We start from the raw sequence: 22,042 nt of genomic DNA, 5'->3' as shown, positions 1-22,042 counted from the left end.
TTTGAGACGGAGTCTCGCTCTGTCGCCCAGGCTGGAGTGCAGTGGCCTGATCTCAGCTCACTGCAAGCTCCGCCTCCCGGGTTCACGCCATTCTCCTGCCTCAGCCTCCCGAGTAGCTGGGACTACAGGCGCCGGCCACCTCGCCCGGCTAGTTTTTTGTAGTTTTTAGTAGAGACGGGGTTTCACCGTGTTAGCCAGGATGGTCTCGATCTCCTGACCTCGTGATCCGCCTGTCTCGGCCTCCCAAAGTGCTGGGATTACAGGCTTGAGCCACCGCGCCCGGCCGAGAAGGTTCTTTGTAATATTCTCCCTGCCCTTGAGAATGTACTTTGTGAGATCCACCCCCTGCCCACAAAAAATTGCTCCTAACTCCACCACCTATCCCAAACCTATAAGAACTAATGATAATGCCACCACCCTTTGCTGACTGCTTTCTCAGACTCAGCCTGACCGCACCCAGGTGAAACAAACAGCCTTGTTGCTCACACGTAGCCTGTTTGGTGGCCTCTTCACATGGACGTGCGTGACATTTCCCTTTAATACTTCTGCCACCATCCTGAGTGAATCCCAACATCTCCCCCTTTTTTGTTTTTAAAATTAAGTTTTTATTGGAGAGCACAGATATGTGCAGCCACAGGTTTGTTAGGCAAGGTGGTGACTGCTCTTATTCCGGCTTTGCATCCTAGAATTAGCAAATACCATAAAACAGCACTTTGTTAGGCCGAGGCGGTTGGATCGCCTGAGGTTGAGAGTTTGAGACCAGCCCGACCAACATGGAGAAACCCTGTCTCTACTAAAAATACAAAATTAGCCAGGCATGGTCTGAAATATATACAGTTCTGGAAGATATGAATAAAAGCTTAATCCAAGCTGGTCTTTAATACGTTTGCTTCCAGAATGCCTTTGATCATATTGGTATGTACTACCAGTAAACTTTTTGATTTTTGTCATGGATGCTTCACGGCTATTTCTTTCATTTTCTTGCCACTGAAACTCAAACTCATAAATATCTTTCTCAATTTAATGGAAACAAAAATCCCCAGTGCGATGACTTTCATGTCTTTGCAATGTCCCTGTGTGGAACACGTCTGTATTGCCTTGCCCTGTTGACAAGACCTCCTTCATCATGCATTTGGAAGAGATATCTACAAAATATAGGCTTCCAATTAAGTACAGATGGTCAATATACTGAAATGTGTAAATATGACACAAAAAATACTTATTTTAAGCTTCCCAAACATGATCTTCAAAGTTTAGGAACACAAAAGGAGTAAGATTCTATAATTAATAAAGGACGATTACATGTCCTTCAAATCATTTCTATGGAAGCCTATTTTCAATATCATGAGAAAACACTGACAGGGCACAAATGTGTAAGCCTTAAGTCAGCAGTGTTTTCCACTGTGACCCGAAAGCGCATCACAGTTTGCAAAAAAGAAAAAATTACTGTCACATCAATGAAGCAAACAATATATACTCTTCATATTTACAGCATATTTACTCTATACAAATAAATGCTAAAGTACCACAAAATATACCATTTTGGCAAATAATCAACAACAACCTCATGTAAGGATAATCAAAATCAATGGAAATTCTGGATTGTCAAACAATCATAGCACTGACAAGATAAGAAAAGATGACAAAAATTAGCCAGGCGTGGAGGCCCGCGACAGAAGTCCCAGCTACTTGGAAGGTGGAGGCACAAGAATCACTTCCACCTGGGAGGCAGAGGCTGCAGTTAGCTGAGGTCACACCACTGCACTTCAGTCCGGACGGCAAAATGAGACTCCGTCTCAAATAAATAAATAAATAAATAAATAAATAAATAAATAAATAATAATAACCAAAGAAAACAAGAAAAAAGAAAAAAAAACAAGAAAAAGAAAATGTTCATACAATATTTTTCTGAATAAATGTCATAAAATTATCTATATCCGCGCAGAGAACTCCTTACCTCTAGTGATCCACCTGCTTCCGCCTCCCAAAGTCCGAAGATTACGGACAAGAGCCACAGCGCCTGGTGACACTTTGTGACATTAATGAGTGGAGTGTGTCAGTTATATTGCATACCACATACCGAAAAACCATATGTAAAATCATAAAAATCAATTAATGAAATTTTGTAACTCATGATAAAACCTGCAAACAAATAATAAGTACATTTCTACAGCCTGCAGAATTCTAAACAATTTCCTCTTAAGAAAAACGTCACAACTTCTACTTCCCAGGAGCACACAACATAAGAACTGAAATACATGTCAAGACCACTACCTTCTGACGTATGAGGTCAAGAAAATACACAGCATTATAAAGTATAAGAATTGACTAACGGCCGGGTATGGTGGCTCACACCTGTAATCCCAGCACTTTGGGAGGCCGAGGCAGGCAGATCACGAGGTCGGGAGTTCGGGACTAGCCTGGCCAACATGGTGAAGCCCCATCTCTACTAAAAATACAAAAAAATTAGCTAGACATTGTGGCAGGCACCTGTAATTTCAGCTACTCAGGAAGGTAAGGCAGAAAAAACATTTGAACCCAGGAGGTGGAGGATGCAGTGAGCCAAGATCACACCATTACACTCCAGCCTGGGTAACAGGGTGACCCACCGAACCTGGCCAATTTTTTGTATTTAGTAAATTTGAAGTTTTATCATGTTGGCCTGACTGGTGTCAAACTCCTGACCTCAACAGATCTACCCATCATGGTATCTCAGATTGCTGGGATTTGAGGCCTGAGCAACCACAGCCGGCCAGCCTAAGCTACTTCTGACACGACAGTGAAATGACTGAAACAGGAAAAGGAGAATGTCATCATCATCACCGAAGGTTGACAACTCTTATTACACAAAGGAAGTTTAGAGTCTGTACTATAAAAACTGCAAAATGTGAAGCCATCTAATAGCATTAATGTGTTTTAAAACCCCGAAGGCAGCTGGGCATGGTGGTTCACTCCTGTAATCTCAGCACTTTGGGAGGCCGAGAGGGGTGGATCACCTGAGGTCAGAAGTTGGAGACCAGGCTAACCAACATGGAGAAACACCGTCTCTACTAAAAATGCAAAATTAGCCAGGCATGTAGGTGCATGCCTGTAATCCCAGCTACTTGGGAGCCTCAGGCAAGAGAATCGCTTGAACCTGGGGAGCGGAGGTTGTGGTGAGCCGAGATTGCGCCATTGCACTCCAGACTGGGCAACAAGAGCAAAACTCCGTCTCAAAAAGAAAAAAATCTGGAGGCAAATTAACATTACTTCTCAAATTGTTATGCCCAGACCGTTTATTCCCCGAAGAAGACCACCAGAGTCCAGAGTCAAAGCCAAGCAGCAAGGATCTTTATTACAGGTTCGAACCTGGAGCTCTCACTCACTCGTGAAACGAGCCGGGCAGGAGAGCTCCCCAACTGGGCTCAGGACAGTGTTATATAGTCTGGGGTAAACAGGCACAGAGTCATTATACAAACTAGATGTATGATTGGCTGATATTTGAACAAGGCGATTCAGCTGATTATGATTGGTTCCCGCCATTTCTGATATTTCAGTTAATTTTGAAACTCTGATGACGTTTATCAGGGGCTTGCAGGACAGGGCAGGGCTTGTTTTCGCAAACCCGAGGCGGGAAAGCAGTCTCACACAAAGGCAGTTAATCATATTGCGACAGGTTTCACAACAGGTTTTGCAAGTAATACTTAAACGTGTCCTGTGACCCTGCCATGCCACAGTAAAACAGGAACTTACAACATCTTTACAATATGTTTGTGAGAGCAGGACAAAGGTTTAGCAACAGGGTGGAGTGGGCCTGCATTCCTGCGCCTTTTCAAAATAAAGACACCAGGCCCACAGTGTTCATGTATATGACCTTAATTTGAATGTATGGTAAGTGAGGGACAAGACTTGATCCTCAGCCTGAATGATCCCATGACATCTTCTTAAGCACAATAGTCAGCCCAGGCAGAACAGAAAATGACCAGTCACAGAAAATACAAAGAGAGCAGAAAGAAGCACATCAAGGGGGATACAAGGGCTGAGCTGGGACACAAGGGCTGAGCTGTGCTGCTGACAGTGGTGCCAAGTCATCCCTCATGGACACGTGCTGAGTCATCATGCCCTGCACACATAGATTCAGGCAGCCTCCTATAATTTTGTCCAGTGGATGAATAAGGTCTTGACTTACTCAGAGTAGTGTTGGAAGGGAGGGGCTCATGGGGAAATTGGGGTGCTCAGCATTACAAATCAACAGGCTGGAAAGCAACAGTATTTGTATCCAGATCACAGTATCAAGTGATGCAAGGCCTGGAAAGGGAGGGCAAGTGTGGAGGGCCCGAAGTAATGGGCATATAGGAGTGAACTTTGTGTATGCACATCTGTGGCAATATAATTCCACTACAAGAGACCAAATTTTGAGCTTGGAGGAAAGTAGAACTAATTTAGCAAATGGTAAAATATTGACCCAAGGTTAAATATTCAAATTACAATATGTGCAAGTGACAAGAATGAAAGAGACCCAAGAAGGCAGCAGTATGGTGGCCTGAGGTGAAAGCAGTTTTACATCTCTTAAATTAAATGCCTCTGATTTCTAGTTTCAAGAATATACTCAACAATATAACCTGTGTAGATTCCAGAATTGCATACACACAAGAAAACGTGAGTAAACCCTATGAAGAGTAGAGCAGCGTAGGAGACCATGGGAATGAACAATGATTCCCTTGCTGAGTACGTAGAGATGTGTTTGTGGAAACAGAGCCAGGCCAAGTGCAGTGGCTCATGCCTGTAATTTCAGCACTTCAGAGGCCAAAGAGGGCAGATGACGAGGTCAGGAGTTCGAGACCAGGCTGGCCAGCATGGTGAAACACTGTCTCTACTAAAAAAAATACAATACATTGCCCGGGCATGGTGGCATGTGCCTGTAATCCCAGCTACTTGAGAGGCTAAGGCAGGAGAGTTGCTTGAATCTGGGAACTGGAGGTTACTGTGAGTCGAGATCACACCACGGCACTCCATGCTGGGTGACAGAGCAAGACTCCATCTCAAAAAAAAAAAAGAAAAAAGAAAAAGAGGCCAGGTGCGGTGGCTCACACCTGTGATCCCAGCAATTTGGGAGGCCAAGGTGGAGACGAGGTCAGGAGTTCGAGACCAGCCTGGCTAAGATGGTGAAACCCCATCTCTACTAAACAAAATACAAAACAATTAGCTGGGCGTGGTGGCAGGTGCTTGTAGTCCCAGTTACTCGGGAGGCTGAGACAGGAGAATGGCATGAACCCAGGAGGCGGAGCTTGCAGTGAGCCGAGATCGCGCCACTGCATTCCAGCCTGGGAGAGAGAGGGAGACTCTGTCTCAAAAAAAAAAAAAAAAAAAGAAAGAAAAGAAAAGAAACACAGCGAGATGGAGATTGTTGCCTACATATGTCATTGGTCACATTAGTGAAGAAAAACAATAATGTGCTAACTAAAATATTTGCCATATGAAAATTTGAGGGTAAATCTTGTTTCTTATGCAACAACAATGGTGTTTCTTTTCCTGGTTCCTGTATTATTTGAAATCATATCCCTGGGCTTTTAAACACAGTCTCTGGAATAAAGGAGACATGAAAAGTGAAGATGACAGACTAGCAAATGCCAGGCCCTCGTATCCTCATGGAAACACCAAGTCAACCAAATGTTGCATAAAAAAAATCTTTGCAGGCCGGGTATGGTGGCTCATGCCTGTAATCCCAGTACTTTTGAAGGCCGAGGTGGGTAAATCACCTGAGGGCAGGAGTTCGAGACTAGTCTGGCTAATATGGTGAATCCCTGTCTCTACTAAAAATACAAAAATTAGCCGGGTGTGGTGGTGCATACCTGTAATCCCAGCTACTTAGGAGACTGAAGAAGAAGAATCGCTTGAACCCAGGAGGCGGAGGTTGCAGTGAGCCAAGATCGCATCACTTCACTCCAGTCTGGATGACAAAACAAGACTCCATCTCAAAATATATATATTTAAATCTTTGGGAAATGTCTAGAAACCAGGAAGGAAACTGCAGTATCCAACGAACACCAATACAAAATTGAACTGAATGGGAAGGCCAGGTTGTGGAAATTTGCTCATCTCTGCCCACCCTCCTCCCCAGCACAGGGCAGTATCCTCCCCTCATTATTCTCTTCTTGGGAAAAAAGAAAAGTAAAACTTGCATTCACTGTTCTGGCTTGTCTGGCATTGGCATGAAGAACTGGATTCTTTCTTTTTTGACTGGGATTATTGAAAGAAACACTGGTACAGTTTGTAAACCAGCTTGGAGGTTGCCAAAAATACTACCAGGTTCTGCAGCAGGTTAGAGAAGCACATATTCTGCACTGCCAGCAGGGTTGGGAGGGTGGAGGGAGAGAGAAATTATGGACACTGAAGCATAGCACAAACTGAAGCTTCTGAGAAGCAAGAATAAAACTTGAAATAACTGTCTTAAAGACACTCAGGAAACTGAAGAGAAACAGAAGTAGTAAAGTAAACAAAATCAAGAAACAAATACATGAACAAAACATGAATATCAACAGACAAACTGTAATAAAAAATGAAAATTCTGGATCAGCAATATAAGAAATAAAGTGAAAGTTTTACTAGAATAATTTCAAAGCAGAGCTAATTAGGCAGAAGAAAGAATGAGCAGACTTCAAGACAGGTTCTTGAAAATCGCTGTGTCTGAGGAGCAAAATGAACAGATAAGGAGACAGCCCAGTGGAGCCTCACAGACTTTTGCTTCACTGAGAGGCAGGAGAACATACACATCACAGCAGCTCCACAAGGAGAACACACACATTCAGAATGCTCATTTGAAGAAATGACAGTGACAACATCCCACATTTAAAGAAAATAATGGATTTACCATGCCTTGAAGTTCAATAAACTCCAACTAGAATGAACCCCAGCACGCCATTGAAGAGACACATTATGAACAAACTATTGAAAATCAAAAAAAACAACAACAACATTTTTTTTGTTGTTGTTGTTTTGTTTTGTTTTTTGAGGCGGAGTCTTGCTCTGTCGCCCGGACTGGAGTGCAGTGGCCGGCCGGATCTCAGCTCACTGCAAGCTCTGCCTCCCGGGTTTACGCCATTCTCCTGCCTCAGCCTCCGGAGTAGCTGGGACTACAACAACATTATTTTGAAATAAAAACATTCAACACGCAAAGAATACAAGAAACCTACCTCAACATAATAAAGGCCATTTAGGAGAAACCCACAGTTACCATCACACCGGGTGGTGAAAGACTGAGATCTTTTCCTCTAAGATCAGGGAAGGGACTAAGAAGCCTGCTTCCGCTGTTTCTATTCAGCATACTACTGGAATCCTGACCAGAGAAATTAGACAAGAAAAAGAAATAAATGCCAAGCAGCAGAAAAGGAAAAGTACAATGCTCCGTGTTCACAGAAGATGTCACCTGATATGTGGAAAACACTAAAGATTCCATGGAAAAACTGTGGAAATTATATACTTGATCAGGGATTAGTATCTAGAATACATAAGGAATTACTAAAATTTGACAACAACAATCAAAAAACACAATTAGAAAATGAGTCCAGGGGCTGGGCACAGTGGCTCACGCCTGTAATCCCAGCACTTTGGGAGGCCAAGGTGGGCAGATCACGAGGTCAAGAGATCAAGGTCATCCTGGCCAACATGGTGAAACCCTGTCTCTACTAAAAATACAAAAAAATTAGCCAGGCGTGGTGGCGCGCACCTGTAGTCCCAGCTACTCGGGAGCCTGAGGCAGAATTGCTTGAATCCAGGAGGTGGAGGTTGCAGTGAGAGATCGTGCCACTGCACTCTAGCCTGCCAAAAAAGCAAGACTCCATCTCAAAAAAATAAAAATAAAAAATAAAGAAAATGAGTCCAGGAACTGAATACACATTTCTGCAGAAATCATAGATGAATGACCAATAAGCATAGAACCAATAAGCACAAAAAAAGTGAAAAACAGAGCATGTAGGGAAAAACTAATCAAAATTACAATGAAATATCACTTCAAGTACAGTAAAATATTTACTATCCAAAATAGATAATAAAAAATGTTGGTAAAAATGCAGAGATGGAAAAACCTTTTGCACTGTTGCTGGGAATGTATAATGAAATAGCCTCTTTGAAAAAAATTTATCACAGTTCCTCAAATAAGTCATAATTGAATACCCCTATATAATTCATAATTGAATTCAAATATTTCATAATTGAAAAACTGCATGCCCCAAAAGAATTGAAAATAGGATCTTCAAGAATATCTCTAGCAGTATTTTGTTGATGTTGTTGTTGAGACGGAGTCTCACTCTGTCACACAGGCTAAAGGATAATAGCTCGATCTTGGCTCACTGCAACCTCTCCCAGCTCAAGCGATTCACCTACCTAAGACTCCTGATTAGCTAGGATTACAGGTGCCTGCCACCATGCCCAGCTAGTCTTTTTTTTTTTTTTTTGTATTTTGAGTAGAGATAGAGTTTCACCACATTGGCTAGGCTGGTCTGGACCCCCTGACCTCAGGTGATCTGCCTGCCTCAGCCTTCCATAGTGCTGGGATAACAGGTGTCAGCCACTGCACCCGGCCTAGCAGTATTATTTATAATAGTAAAGAGAAGGAACTAACCCAGATGTCCATCGACAGAAAAATATATGAACAAAATGTGGTATATACATACAATGGAATATTATTCAGCCTTAAAAACAAACTCGAATGCGGCCAGGGGCTCATGCCCATATTCCTAGCAGTTTGGGAATCCAAGGCAAGTGGATCACATGAGGCCAGGTGTTCGAAAACAGCCTGGCCAACATAGTAAAACCTCCGTCTGTAATAGAATTAGCAAAAATTAGCCAGGCTTGGTGACATATGCCTGTAATCCCCGCTACTTGGGAGGCTGAGGCAACAGGATCACTTGAACCCAGAAGGCAGAGGTTGCAGTGAGCTGAGATCACACCACTACACTTCACCCTGGGTGATGAAGTAAGACTCAGTCTCAAAAAAAAAAAAAGGAGAAAGAAAAAAGTAGATCAAGAGTCACTCCCTGATACAATACTCACCATACAGTTATAAAAGAAAAATATGAAGACTATCACCAAGAATAGGGAACTGAAAATTAAATAAAATAAAAATGCATTTATAATATATAGAAATGGGCCGGGCATAGTGGCTCACGCCTGTAATTCCAGCACATTGGGAGGCGTGGCCGGGCATATCACCTGCGGTCAGGGGTTCAAGACCACTCTGGTCAACATGGAAAAAACCCATTTTTGCTAGCAATACAAAAGTAGGCAGGCATAATGGTGCATCCCTGTAATCCCAGCTACTCGGGCAGCTGAGGCAGGAGAATTGCTTAAACCAGGGAGGCAGAGTTTGCAGAGGTCCGAGATTGCACCACTGCACTCAAGCATGGGCAACAGAGGAAACTCCAATTCAAAAATTAAAAAAAAAAAAAATACATAGAAAAGAACAAGTTGAAAGCCACTGTGTCTTAAACAAATTACAGTAGAACTAAAATATGGAGACTTCATTTAACCTCACAAGCTCCCTCAATAAGATTGATGAAAACCATATCTATTACAGTGTTGATCCCACAACAAACTGAACATAGGTTTTCATGTTAAAAGTGAATGACACATATTAGCATAAAAAATGTGAAATGAACAAGAGTTCAGTCAAGAGCCTCATACATAGGAGGCTGTGAGCCTGAATGACATCCTCGCTAGGAATAATTTCAACACCACTGACTGCTGCTTAGAGAAGATGATCATTAGTTTATGGGATGAACATTGTCACAGTGCCAGTGAGAGATGCTTCTGTGATGCTCCTCAAAAACCAGAATGGGCCGGGCATGGTGGCTCATGCCTGTAAGCCCAGCACTTTAGGAGGCCAAGGAGGGTGGATTGCCTGAGGTCAAGAGTTCGAGACCAGCATAGGCAACAAGGTAAAACCCCCGTCTCTACTAAAAATACAATAATTGGCTGGGTGTGGTGGTGCACGATTGTAATCCTAGCTACAAGGGAGGCTGAGGCAGGAGACTTACTTGAACACAGGAGGCGGGGGTTGCAATGAGCCAAGATCGTACCACTGCACTCCAGCCTGGGCAACAGAGGGAGACTCCATCGGGGGGGAAAAAAAATCAGCATGACAGTCAGAAACACTTGTCAGTCAGTGTCATGCTTTCTCTTTCATATCCTGGGCCATGTTGACAATTCTGCTCAGGGCTTCCAGGGGCATCTCCGCCTAGAGCAGGACAATGTTCAATCATAATAGTCAAAGTGTTCTTCATGAATTTTCTGTTTTTATGTAAACCCACTCTATAGAAGAGTCCCTAAGAAGGGTCATCACTGAAGAAAATAATGACATGTACATCAAAAGCACGTATAAGGGCCGCGCATGGTGGCTCACACCTTTAATCCCAGCACTTTGGTAGGCTTAGGTGGGCAGATCACCTGAGGTCAGCAGTTCGAGACCAGTCTGACCAACACGGAGAAACCCTGTCTCTGCACTCTACCCTGGGCAACAAGAGAGAAATCATCTTAAAAAAAAAAAAAAAAAAACCATGTATGGAACAAAATCACTAAAGAGAATACAGTCTACGGCCATACCACCCTGAACGCACCCGATCTCGTCTGATCTCGGAAGCTAAGCAGGGTCGGGCCTGGTTAGTACTTGGATGGGAGACCGCCTGGGAATACCGGGTGCTGCAGGCTTGGCCAGGCGCGGTGGCTCAAGCCTGTAATCCCAGCACTTTGGGAGGCCGAGACGGGCGGATCACGAGGTCAGGAGATCGAGACCATCCTGGCTAACACGGTGAAACCCCATCTCTACTAAAAATACAAAAAATTAGCCGGGCGAGGTGGCGGGCGCCTGTAGTCCCAGCTACTCGGGAGGCTGAGGCAGGAGAATGGCGTGAACCCGGGAGGCGGAGCTTGCAGTGAGCTGAGATCCGGCCACTGCACTCCAGCCTGGTCGACAGAGCAAGACTCCGTCTCAAAAAAAAAAAAAAAAAAGAGAGAATACAAAACCAGGAAGAGCCAAGATAGGCAAAGGCAGACTCCTCATGTCTGCAGGGACATTTTCCTCACCCACAGACTCCAGGTTCCTGTAGTTCTCCAACATCATGGCCCTGTATCAAGCCCTCTGTGCAGGGTTCAGACATTTCCACTCCGCCAGTGAGAATTCTATAGCCACATCCCTGAAAGTCAAGCCTCACAAAAATGAAAAACACATTTCAGGGCTGGGCGCAGTGGCTCACGCCTGCAATCCCAGCACTTTGGGAGGCTGAGGTGGGCAGATCACGAGGTCAAGAGATCGTGACCATCCTGGCTAACACGGTGAAACCCCGTCTCTACTAAAAAATACAAAAAAAAAAACTAGCCGGGCGAGGTGGCGGGCGCCTGTGGTCCCAGCTACTCGGGAGGCTGGGGCAGGAGAATGGCGTAACCCAGGAGGCAGAGCTTGCAGTGAGCTGAGATTGCACCACTGCACTCCAGCCTGGGCGACAGAGCAAGACTCCGTCTCAAAAAAAAAAAAAAAAAAGAAATTAAGTATCGATTTGATCAAAGACTGTGTTCACAAACCCATGTGAAGGTATTTTTGAACATTTTTTCTCTATTGTTGCATTTTGTTGTACTTTTTCATGAAAGATTATCAGATTCTCGGCCGGGTGCGGTGGCTCAAGCCTGTAATCCCAGCACTTTGGGAGGCCGAGACGGGTGGATCACGAGGTCAGGAGTTCGAGACCATCCTGGCTAACACGGTGAAACCCCATCTCTACTAAAAATACAAAAAACTAGCCGGGCGAGGTGGCGGGCGCCTGTAGTCCCAGCTACTCAGGAGGCTGAGGCAGGAGAATGGCAAACCCGGGAGGCGGAGCTTGCAGTGAGCTGAGATCCGGCCACTGCACTCCAGCCTGGGCGACAGAGCGAGACTCCGCCTCAAAAAAAAAAAAAAAAGAAAGAAAGATTATCAGATTCTCTAAGTCACTGTGGAAGTCTTGGTTTTATAGACAATATAAAAAATATACAAATAGAAAGAAAACACTGGGCCGGGCGTGGTGGCCCATGCCTATTGTCCCATCACTTCGGGATCATGTGATTGCACTCCAGGCTGGGCGACAGAGCAAGACTCTGTCCAAAAAAAAAAAAAAAAAAAAAGATGTGAGCCGATAAGATACTACCAAAACTTACTTCAGAAGTAATTGTTTCTTGTTTTATTAAAAAATAGGCTTACGTGGTGGCTCTTACCTATAATCCCATCACTTTGGGAGGCCAATGCAGCTGGGTCACTTGAGTCCAGGAGTTCACCACCAGCCCGGACCACATGGCAAAACCCGGTCTCTACAAAAAACAAAGAGATCTGGCCAGGCAAGGTGGCCCATGCCTGTAATCCTACCACTCTGGGAGGCCAAGGTGGGCAGATCGCTTGAGGTCAGGAGTTCAAGACCAGCCTGTCCAACATAGAGAAACCCATCTCTGCTAAAAATACAAAAATTAACCGGGCATGGTGGTACACGACTGTAGTCTCAGCTACTCAGGAGGCTGAGAATCACTTGACCCTGGGAGATGGAGGTTGCAGTCAGGCAAGATCATGCCACTTCACTCCAGACTAGGTGACAAAGAGTCTCAAAAAAAACAAAAAACAAAAAACAAAAAAACCGCAAACATTAGCCAGGCCTGGTGGGGCATGCCTGTGGTCCCAGCTGCTCTCCAAAGGCAGAGGTGGGAAAATCACTTGAGCCCAGGAGGTTGCAGCTGCAATGAGCTGTGAACCTATCACTGCACTCCAGCCTGGGCAACAGTAAGAGTGTCTCAATATAATTAAAATGAAGGGCCGGGCGTGGTGGGTCAAGCCTGCAATCCCACCATTTTGGGAGGCCGAGATGGCTGGATCACGAGGTCAGGAGATCGAGACCATCCTGGCTAACACGGTGAAACCCCGTCTCTACTAAAAATACAAAAAAACTAGCCGGGCGAGGTGGCGGGTGCCTGTAGTCCCAGCTACTCGGGAGGCTGAGGCAGGAGAATGGCTTAAATCCGGTAGGCGGAGCTTGCAGTGCGCCGAGATCGCGCCACTGCACTCCAGCCTGGGCGACAGAGCTAGACTCCATCTCAAAAAAAAAAAAAAAAAAGAAAAATAAAAAGCAACTAATGAAGATGAACTAGAAAAAAAAGGAAACTCATTACAAAAAGAGAACAAAAGCATTTTTAATATTCCTTTTGCCAGGTTTCATGTAGTAACAGAGACTCAGTCACTTTTTTTTTGTATTTTTAGTAGAGACGAGGTTTCACCATTTTGGCCAGGATGGTCTGGATCTCCTGACCTCGTGATCCGCCCGCCTTGGCCTCCCAAAGTGCTAGGATTACAGGCATGAGCCACCGCGCCTGGCCAAGATTCAGTCACTTCACTCCCCAACTCTCCAACCCATCCATGAGAAGGGAAGAGGGTGATCCACAACTAATGAGTCAAGTCACTGTCCTCTGGTCTCTGACACCATCGTTATAAAATGAACGACATTTAGAGACAGCCGTTTTGCAACTTTCCTTCTCATCTGTATAATTTAAACAAATTTTAAATTTGTTACCTTCTAAACAGAGAAAGCAACATGTCATCACTTCCTCATCACATCCAATCAGCTCACCGTCCATCTGCACCCAGGGTCCCTCTTCGTCTTCATTACTGTTTCCCTCCCTCATTCTGTACATAGCTCTTTCTCACTTTCTTCTCTGCATTTCCTCATGGGTTTCTGCTCATTTTGTGTCCCTCTTCTCTCCTACCCCATTCTTAAAACTTGTTTCACCTCTTGTTCCTCTTTCTGACGAATCTTTTCACTGTCCCCAATCTCCCGCTTGTCCCTGAGGCAAGAGAATAGGATCTGGAAACAGAGAACATAAGGCCGATTCACACTTCATTCAAGACAGAAAATATCCTCTCCATATGGCCCACGCTGAGTAAATGACCTCATATCTTTCCTTCATCCACTTCATTTACATAGGGCATACAGAAAATTAAGAACACACTACCATTTGCTATGGAACTTAAAGAAATAATTACAAATAAGCTTAATTGAGGAGGTGAGAAGCTTTTACATTAAAATCTACAAACATTGATCAAAAAAACTAGAGATACGACCCATATTGATGGATTAGAAGTATTAATATTGTTTAATAATAATACAAACCACTGTGATTCAGATTCAACACAATACCCATAAAAATCCCTATCAGTTTTTGTTAAACAAAAAACAGGCTGTAAAAAGTGACTCATGTCTGCTAGTCAGGCTGCGTTCAAACTCCTGACCTCAAGTGATCTATCTGCCTTGGCCTCCCGAAGTGCTGGGATTACAGGCGTGAGCCACCCTGCCCAGTCCAATCTTCTTAACATGAACACTTTAATATCAATTAATGCTTGAATTCAAAGTTAAGTCAACTCAAACTGAAATCAATGCTGAATTGACTCTAATATCAATTAACGTGTAATGGTTTGCTATACTCATGGCATTTGCAATGATTATCTCAAGAATGAATTTTCTGATGTTCTTCAAGGAATGACCTCAGAGTGAAGATATTTTACACTTACAGTATTTGTAAATTTCTTTCCAGTATAGATTTTCTGATGTGTAATGAGCTGTGAACGTGAAGGAAAGGCTTTGCCACAATCATCACACTTGTGAGGCTTCTTTCCTGTATGAATTCTCCTATGTTTTGCATACGATGAAGCTTGACTGAAGACCTTGCCACAATCATGACATTTGTAAGGTTTCTCTCTAGTATGAGTTCACCGATGAACTGCAAGGTATGAATGATGTCTGAAAAATTTCCCACATTTGTCACACTTGTAACATCTCACTTCATTATGGATTCTGCAATGATTTGCAATGGTTGTAGCGTTACTGAAGACTTTGTGACAATCATTACATTAGTAAAGTTTCCCTATACCATGGATTGCTTAATGGTGAATAAGTGTTGACTGCCCATTAAAGGCTCTGTCACACTCATTACACTTTTAAGTTTTCTCTCCAGTGTGAATCCTAGTATGTTCTGCCAGGTGTGAATCACTCCTGAAAGCCTTGTCACAAACTCTTACATTTGTATGATTTCTCTCCAGTATGAATTCTGTCTTTCGAGGCTTGATTGTGACTGTAAATTTTGTCACATTCTTCACATTTGTAAGGTTTCTCTCCAGTATGAATTCAATGATGCCATGCAAGCTTTGCTTTTTGACTAAAAACTTTATCACATTCATTACACTTGTAAGGTTTCTCTCCAGTGTGAATTCTAGTATGTCATGCCAGGTGTGAATCACGCCCGAAAGCTTTGTCACAAACCTTACATTTGTATGGTTTCTCTCCAGTATGAATTCTCCTATGCTTTTCAAGGCTTGATTTGCGACTGAAAACTTTGTCACATTCTTCACATCTGTAACGTTTCTTTCCAGTATGAAGTCTATGATGGCATGTAATGGATGACTTCTGACTGAAGGACTTGCCACATTCCTTACACTTGTAAGATTTCTCTCCAGTATGAATTGCCTTATGAATTACAAGGACTGAATTTTGACTGGTCTTGCCACACTCATTACACTTGAAAGGTTTCTCTCCAGTATGAATTCTATGATGACGTGCAAGGTGTGGTTTTCGATTAAAAACCTTGCCACATTCATTACACTTGTAAGGTTTCTCTCCAGTATGAATTATCCTATGATTTTCAAGGTTTGATTTGAAACAAAAAGTTTTATCACATTCTTCACATTTGTAAGGTTTCTCTCCAGTGTGAAGTCTATAATGGTATACAAGGGATGACATTTGACTGAATGTCTTGCCACAATCATTACACTTATAAGGTTTTTCTCCAGTATGAATTCTCCTATGTCTTTCAAGGTTTGCTTTGAAACTGAAAGCTTCATCACATTCTTCACATTTGTAAGGTTTCTCTCCAGTATGAACTCTATGATGGTATACAAGGGATGACATCTGAATGAAGGTCTTGCCACACTCATTACACTTGTAAGGATTCTCTCCAGTATGAAGTCTACAATGGCATGTAAGGGATGACTTGTGACTGAAGGTCTTACCACATTCATTAGACCTGTAAGGTTTCTCTCCAGTATGAATTCTCCTATGTCTTTCAAGGTTTGCTTTGAAACTGAAAGCTTCATCACATTCTTCATATTTGTAAGGTTTCTCTCCAGTATGAAGTCTACGATGGTATACAAGGGATGACGTCTGACTGAAGGTTTTGCCACACTCATTACACTTGTAAGATTTCTCACCAGAGTGACATCTACGATGACATGCAAGGTTTTGCTTCCAATTAAAGACCTTGCCACATACATCACATTTATATTATCTCCTAAATGGATTATCTGATATTTCCTTAAGAGTGAGCTATAAGTAAAGGCTTTGTCACTCTCATTGCACATTGGAAAGATTTTTCTCTCATGTGTACTTCCTGTTTTTGTGTGGGTAATGATGAATGGAGGAAATTATTTCCGTAGTTGTTAGAAATATGGGTTTTGGGCCTACAAGAAATTATTTGGGGTGTTGAAACTGAGGAAGCATCATTGACAGACTTCTCAACTTGATTGCCAATTTCCCCTTTGCTCTGAAATGTGTGTAGTTCAGGCAGATGTGAATGAAAGCTTAATTGAAGCTGATTTTTAATAGGCTTCTTTCCAGCATGCCTTCGATTATATCGGTCTGTACTACCAGTCAACCATTTTATTTTTGTCATGGGTGTTTCATGGCTATTTCTTTCATCTTCTTGCCACTGAAACTCAAAGTTATGAATATCTTTCTCAATTTCCTGGAAGCAAAAATCTCCAGTGGGATGAATTTTATGTCTTTGCATTGTCCCTGTGTGATTCACTTCTGTATTGTCTTTTGCTATTGATGAGAACTCCTTCATCATGCATCTGGAATGGATATCTACAAAATATAAACACCAATAGGTTTCCAATTAAGTATAGATGGTAAATAATACTGAACTGTGTAAATATGACACTAAAAACAATACTTATTTTAAACTTCCCAAACATGATCTTCAAAGTTTAGGAACACAAAAGGGTAAGATTCTTTAATAGATAAAGGACAATTACATGTACTTCAAATTATTTTTAACTGAAGCCTATTCCCAATATCATGATGAAACACTGACAGGGCACAAACAAGTTTAAAAGGAGTATTTTTCCACTGTGACCCTAAAGTGTAAAACAGTTTGCAAAAAACATATCACTGTCACATCAAGAAAGAGAAAAATATATATTCTTCATATTTATAGCATATCTACTGTATACAAATAAATGCTAAAGGACCACATGATATACTATATTGGTAAATAACAACAGGCTAATGTCACCCTGGGTGACAGAGCAAGACACTCTATTAAAAAGAAAAAATGAGAAAATACAAACACATGCAAGGGCGCATCCCCACTTCTGGAAGGAAGTTATCCTCACCCAGGGAGACCAGGTTCCTATAATTCTACACCATCACGCTTCTGTATAAAGTCCTCTGAGCAGGGTCCAGGCATTTCCACTCGTCCTGAGAGAATTCTATGGCCACGTCCCTGAATGTCAACAGACCCTGAAATGAAAACACATTTTAAACAAATGGTTATGGGAGGAATTCTTATCTTTAGAAAAAATGAGGAGAGGTGAAAGCATGGATTTAATTGCAGTGAATGTTCTGACAAATCCGAGTGAGGGATTTTCCACCACATTTTATCTTACCAGTGTGTTTTGTTATACTTTTCCTTTTTTTGTTTTTTGTTTTTGTTTTTTTGAGATGGAGTCTCGCTCTGTCGCCCAGGCTGGAGTACTGTAGCGCATTCTCAGCTCACTGCAACCTCCGCCTCCCAGGTTCAAGTGATTCTCTTGCCTCAGCCCCTTGAGTAGCTGGAATTGCAGCAGGCACCACCACGCCCGGGTAATTTTCATATTATTAGTAAAGATGGGGTTTCACCATCTTTGGTCAGGCTTGTCTCAAATGCCTTACCTCGTGATCCATCTGTCTCAGCATCTCAAAGTGCTGGGATTACAGGCATGAGCCACTGCACCCGGCCTTATTATACCTTTTGAGAGTTCTTATACCCTCTCGGTATGAATTTCTAATGTTTGTGTATAATACTAGAAATACAAACAAACAAACAAAAAATCAATGCAGAGACTGGGAATGGTGGCTCATGCCTGTAATCCCAGCACTTTCGGAGGCCAAGGTGGGCAGATCACCTGAGGTCAGGGGTTGAAGACCCGCCTGACAAGTTGGAGAAAGTCCGTCTCTACTAAAAAAACAAACAACAACAACCAAAAAAAATTAGCCAGGCGTGGTGGCACATGCCAGTAATCCCAGCTACTCGCTGACTGAGGCAGGAGAATGGCTTGCAGCTGGGAGGCAGAGGTTGCAGTGAGCCAAGATCATGCCATTGCACTGCAGCCTGGGTAACAGGAGTGAAACTGTATCTCAAAAAAATAAAAAATAAAAAATCAACGGAGGCTTCCCGTTACAGAAATGTTAGAAACATTTTTTGTATGTGTGTGTGTGTGAGAGATGGAATATCACTCTGTCACTGAGGCTGGAGTGCAATGGCCCAATCTCAGCTCACTGTAACCTCCACCTTTCAGGTTAAAGCAATTCTCCTGCCTTAGCCTCCTGAGTACGTGAGATTACAGGCACATGTCACCACACCCAAACTAATTTTTGTGTTTTTTAGAGAAACGGGGTTTCACCATACTGGCAAGTTGGTCTCAAACTCCTGACTTCGTGATCCGCCTGACTCAGCCTCTCAAAGTGGTAGGATTACAGGCATGACCCACATCACGCAGACCAGAAGCTTTTATTGACACACCAAATGACATTCAGTATGTAGATGACACAGAGTATGAGTGATGTCTTCAGAGATGACAACATCCACAGTGAAAGATCAGAAGCTAACATTCAGCCAGGCACAGTGGCACAAGCCTGTTATTCTAGCTACCCGGGAGGCTGAGGCAGGAGAATTGCTTGATCCTGGGAGGCAGAGGTTGCAGTGATCCGAAATCACGCCACTGCACTCCAGCCTGGGCAACAGAGACTCCATCTCAAAAAAACAAGAAAATTAGCCGGGCATGGTGGCAGGCACCTGTGGTTCCAGCTACTTGGGAGCCTGATACAGTAGAATGGCTTGAGCCCAAGGGTGGAAGTTGCAGTGAGCTAAGATCGCGCCACTGTGCTCCAGCCTGGGCAACACAGTGAGACCCAGTGTCAAAGTAAAATAAAATACATGAAAACTAAATTACTCAAAGCACAGAAATTCATTATACATATATATGTCCACAAAATAATAAAACCTACACAAATTCACAAAAAAACTAGATGTTGCCACGTGTAGGGGCTCATGCCTGTAATCCCAGCATTGTAGGAGGCCGAGGTGGGCAGATCACAAGGTCAGGAGTTCGAGACCAGCCTGGTCAACATAGTGAAACTCTGTCTCTACCACAAAAACCAAAAATTAGCCAGGTGTGGTGGCACGTGCCTGTAGTCCCAGCTACTCAGGAGGCTGAGGCAGGAGAATCACTTGAATTCGGGAGGCAGAGGTTGCAGAAAGCCGAGACTATACCATTAAACTCTCACCTGGGTGACAGAGAATACAAAGCATTGTCACTTCCCCTAGATTTTTAAAAGATGTTCAAAATACATACATTTGTGTGCATATGTATGTATGTATATGTATATGTGTTTGTGTATACTTGTGTGTGTAGGTGTGTATATATAGAAAGGTTTTAAAAACATAAAAAGTACCAAGTTTTGTTTAACTGAAGAGGAATCTCACCTTGGTGAAAGAGGATACACTGGCAGTTGGGGTCGGGGGGAATCTTGTCAGATCTAAGAAAACAGGGAATGCCCCATCCTAAAAGAAGCAATCACCCTTTCAACTGCCTGACCTACAGGAATTGTCAGATATTTGTAGTAACGCAGGTGCGCACAGAGGTAACCACTATGGCACTCCTTATATGGGGAAAAATCACAAAGGACCCACATGTCATTCAGCCAATTTCCAATGCAGATACCAAAGAGCAAGCCAGCCATGTTTACTAACATGACAACATGTAAATTTTCACAACCAGTAGGATCAAATATTAAACTAAAATATTTACTGGAACACAAAGAAGAAAACAACGGACACTGGGGTCTACTTGAGGGTGGAGGGTGGGAGGAAAAAGAGAAGCTGAAAAAACAACTGCTGGAGGTTGGGTGCGGTGACTCACACCTGTAATCCCAGCACTTTGGGAGGCCGAGGCGGGTAGATCACCAGAGCTCAGGAGTTCAAAACCAGCCTGGCCAACATGGTGAAACCCTGTCTCTACTAAAAATACAAAAATTAGCCAAGTGTGGTGGCGGGCACCTGTAATTTCAGCTACTTGGGAAGCTGAGGCAGAAGAATAGCTTGAACCCAGGAGGTGGAGGTTGCAGTGAGCTGAGCTCATGCCATTATACTCCAGCCTGGGCAACAAGAGCAAAACTTAGTCTCCAAAAAATACATAAATAAAAAATAACTATTGGGTACGGGGCTTAATATCAGAGTGATGAAATAATCTGTACAACAAACCCCGATGACACTAGTTTACCTGTGTAACAAACCTTCACATGTAGCCGCAAACCTAAAGTAAAAACATAAATATAAAAAAAATTCTTTTTTTTAATTTACTGCAGAATTTTTTCTGAAGTCTCATAACAATACAGAAACTTGCTCTGACACATGGCACAGAACTGCCAGTAGTGGCCCCCCAGTGAAATTAGAAAAAGAATGGAGGATGTAACAGGGAAAGAAGATGTTTTATGGCCAAGAGTCTAAGCTGCAGCTTTGCTTTCAGTTTTACCACAAAACATATATATATCATGTAATGATATATTTAAGGCCGGGGGTGGTAGATCATGCCTGTAATCCCAGCATTTTGGGAGGCTGAGGCAGGCGGATCACCTGAGGTCAGGAGTTCGAGATCAGCTTGGCCAACATGGAGAAACCCCGTCTCTACTAAAAATAAAAAAATTTGCCGTGTGTGGTGGTGCATTCCTGTAATCCCAGTTACTCGGTAGGCTGAGGCAGGAGAATCGCTTGAACCCAGGAGGCAAAGGTTGCAGTTAGCCGAGATCACATCACGGCACTCCAGCCTAGGCAATAGAGCAAGGTTCCGTCTCAAGAAAAAATAAATTGTGTGTGTGTGTGTGTGTGTGTGTGTATAGTTGGTGGGGCTGGGCACTTTGGCTCATGCCTGTAAACCCAGCACTCCAGGAGGCTTAGGTGGGCAGATTATCTGAGATCAGAAGTTCAAGACAAACCTGGGCAACATGGTGAGACTCCATCACTGCTAAATACACAACAACATTAGCCGGGTGTGGTGGCGGCGCCTCTAATCCCAGCTACTCTGGAGGCTGAGGCAGGAGAATCTCTTGAACCTGTGAGTTGGAGGTTGTCGTGAGCTAAGATCATGACACTGCACTCCAGCCTGGGTGACAGAGAAGGATTTCGTATATTTAAAATAGAATAATATTCTAATAATATTATAATAACTATAAGTGGAATGAGAATATGGCTCCATCCTCTAGGATAAAAAAGAAGTATTGCTCTCATACTTGAGAAAAATTGTAACCATTTTTACCAAAAACACCTGTTTCACAACCCTCTCCACAGTAACACCACTGTCTCCACGAGCCTAATGTGCTAAGAATAATGAATCTCCTGCTATTATTTAGGTTGACTTCATATGCTTAAAATAATGATGGAATAAAACATCTTGTATCATTTATTTCTGTGTATGAACTTTCCATTCTAATTAGTAAGATTTTTGGAGTCAGAAACACAGTAACTCACTCAATTACCTAAAAATGTAGTATAAAATCAGGGAGAAAAGATTTCCCCTTATTAGTCTCCTTTTCTAGAATTTACAATGTACTCTGTGCACATGAATACGGGACTTCCATTGGCAGCTGCTCTCATCCTGGTCCACAGAGAGCTGACAGAGCATCCAGATGTGGCTCCTGAACAATCCCTGCTGCCCAACAGCACTGACACCACGGGACCCTCACCCCGTCTC

The 22,042-nt window shown here is 43.0% G+C and overlaps 3 protein-coding genes, 1 non-coding gene and 1 pseudogene across 4 annotated transcripts in view; 1 reads left to right on the top strand and 4 right to left on the bottom strand.

Moving 5' to 3' along the window:
- Window positions 1-22,042, bottom strand: part of LOC111528918 (zinc finger protein 468) — a 183,006-nt gene that overhangs the window by 137,347 nt on the left and 23,617 nt on the right. The gene's annotated exons all lie outside the window — the stretch shown is intronic.
- LOC111528925 (zinc finger protein 888) overlaps window positions 1-22,042 on the bottom strand; it is a 97,309-nt gene that overhangs the window by 71,109 nt on the left and 4,158 nt on the right. The gene's annotated exons all lie outside the window — the stretch shown is intronic.
- On the bottom strand, window positions 331-13,668 carry LOC113220117 (annotated as a pseudogene).
- On the top strand, window positions 10,565-10,683 carry LOC111528927. Its single transcript, XR_002727206.1, has one exon. It is a non-coding gene; the product is annotated as a 5S ribosomal RNA (ribosomal RNA).
- Window positions 13,870-21,349, bottom strand: LOC111528921 (zinc finger protein 844-like). Its single transcript, XM_031934801.1, is given in 4 exon segments — window positions 13,870-16,425; window positions 16,428-16,898; window positions 17,384-17,555; window positions 21,288-21,349. Coding segments are annotated over 3 exon segments (1,248 nt in total). The 5' UTR covers window positions 17,400-17,555; window positions 21,288-21,349; the 3' UTR covers window positions 13,870-15,664.

This window comes from Piliocolobus tephrosceles, chromosome 21 (assembly GCF_002776525.5).
Source record: "Piliocolobus tephrosceles isolate RC106 chromosome 21, ASM277652v3, whole genome shotgun sequence".
Lineage (NCBI taxonomy): Eukaryota > Metazoa > Chordata > Mammalia > Primates > Cercopithecidae > Piliocolobus > Piliocolobus tephrosceles.
Note: the sequence above shows the minus strand (reverse complement) of the source record. Positions and strands in the feature narration are given on the sequence as shown.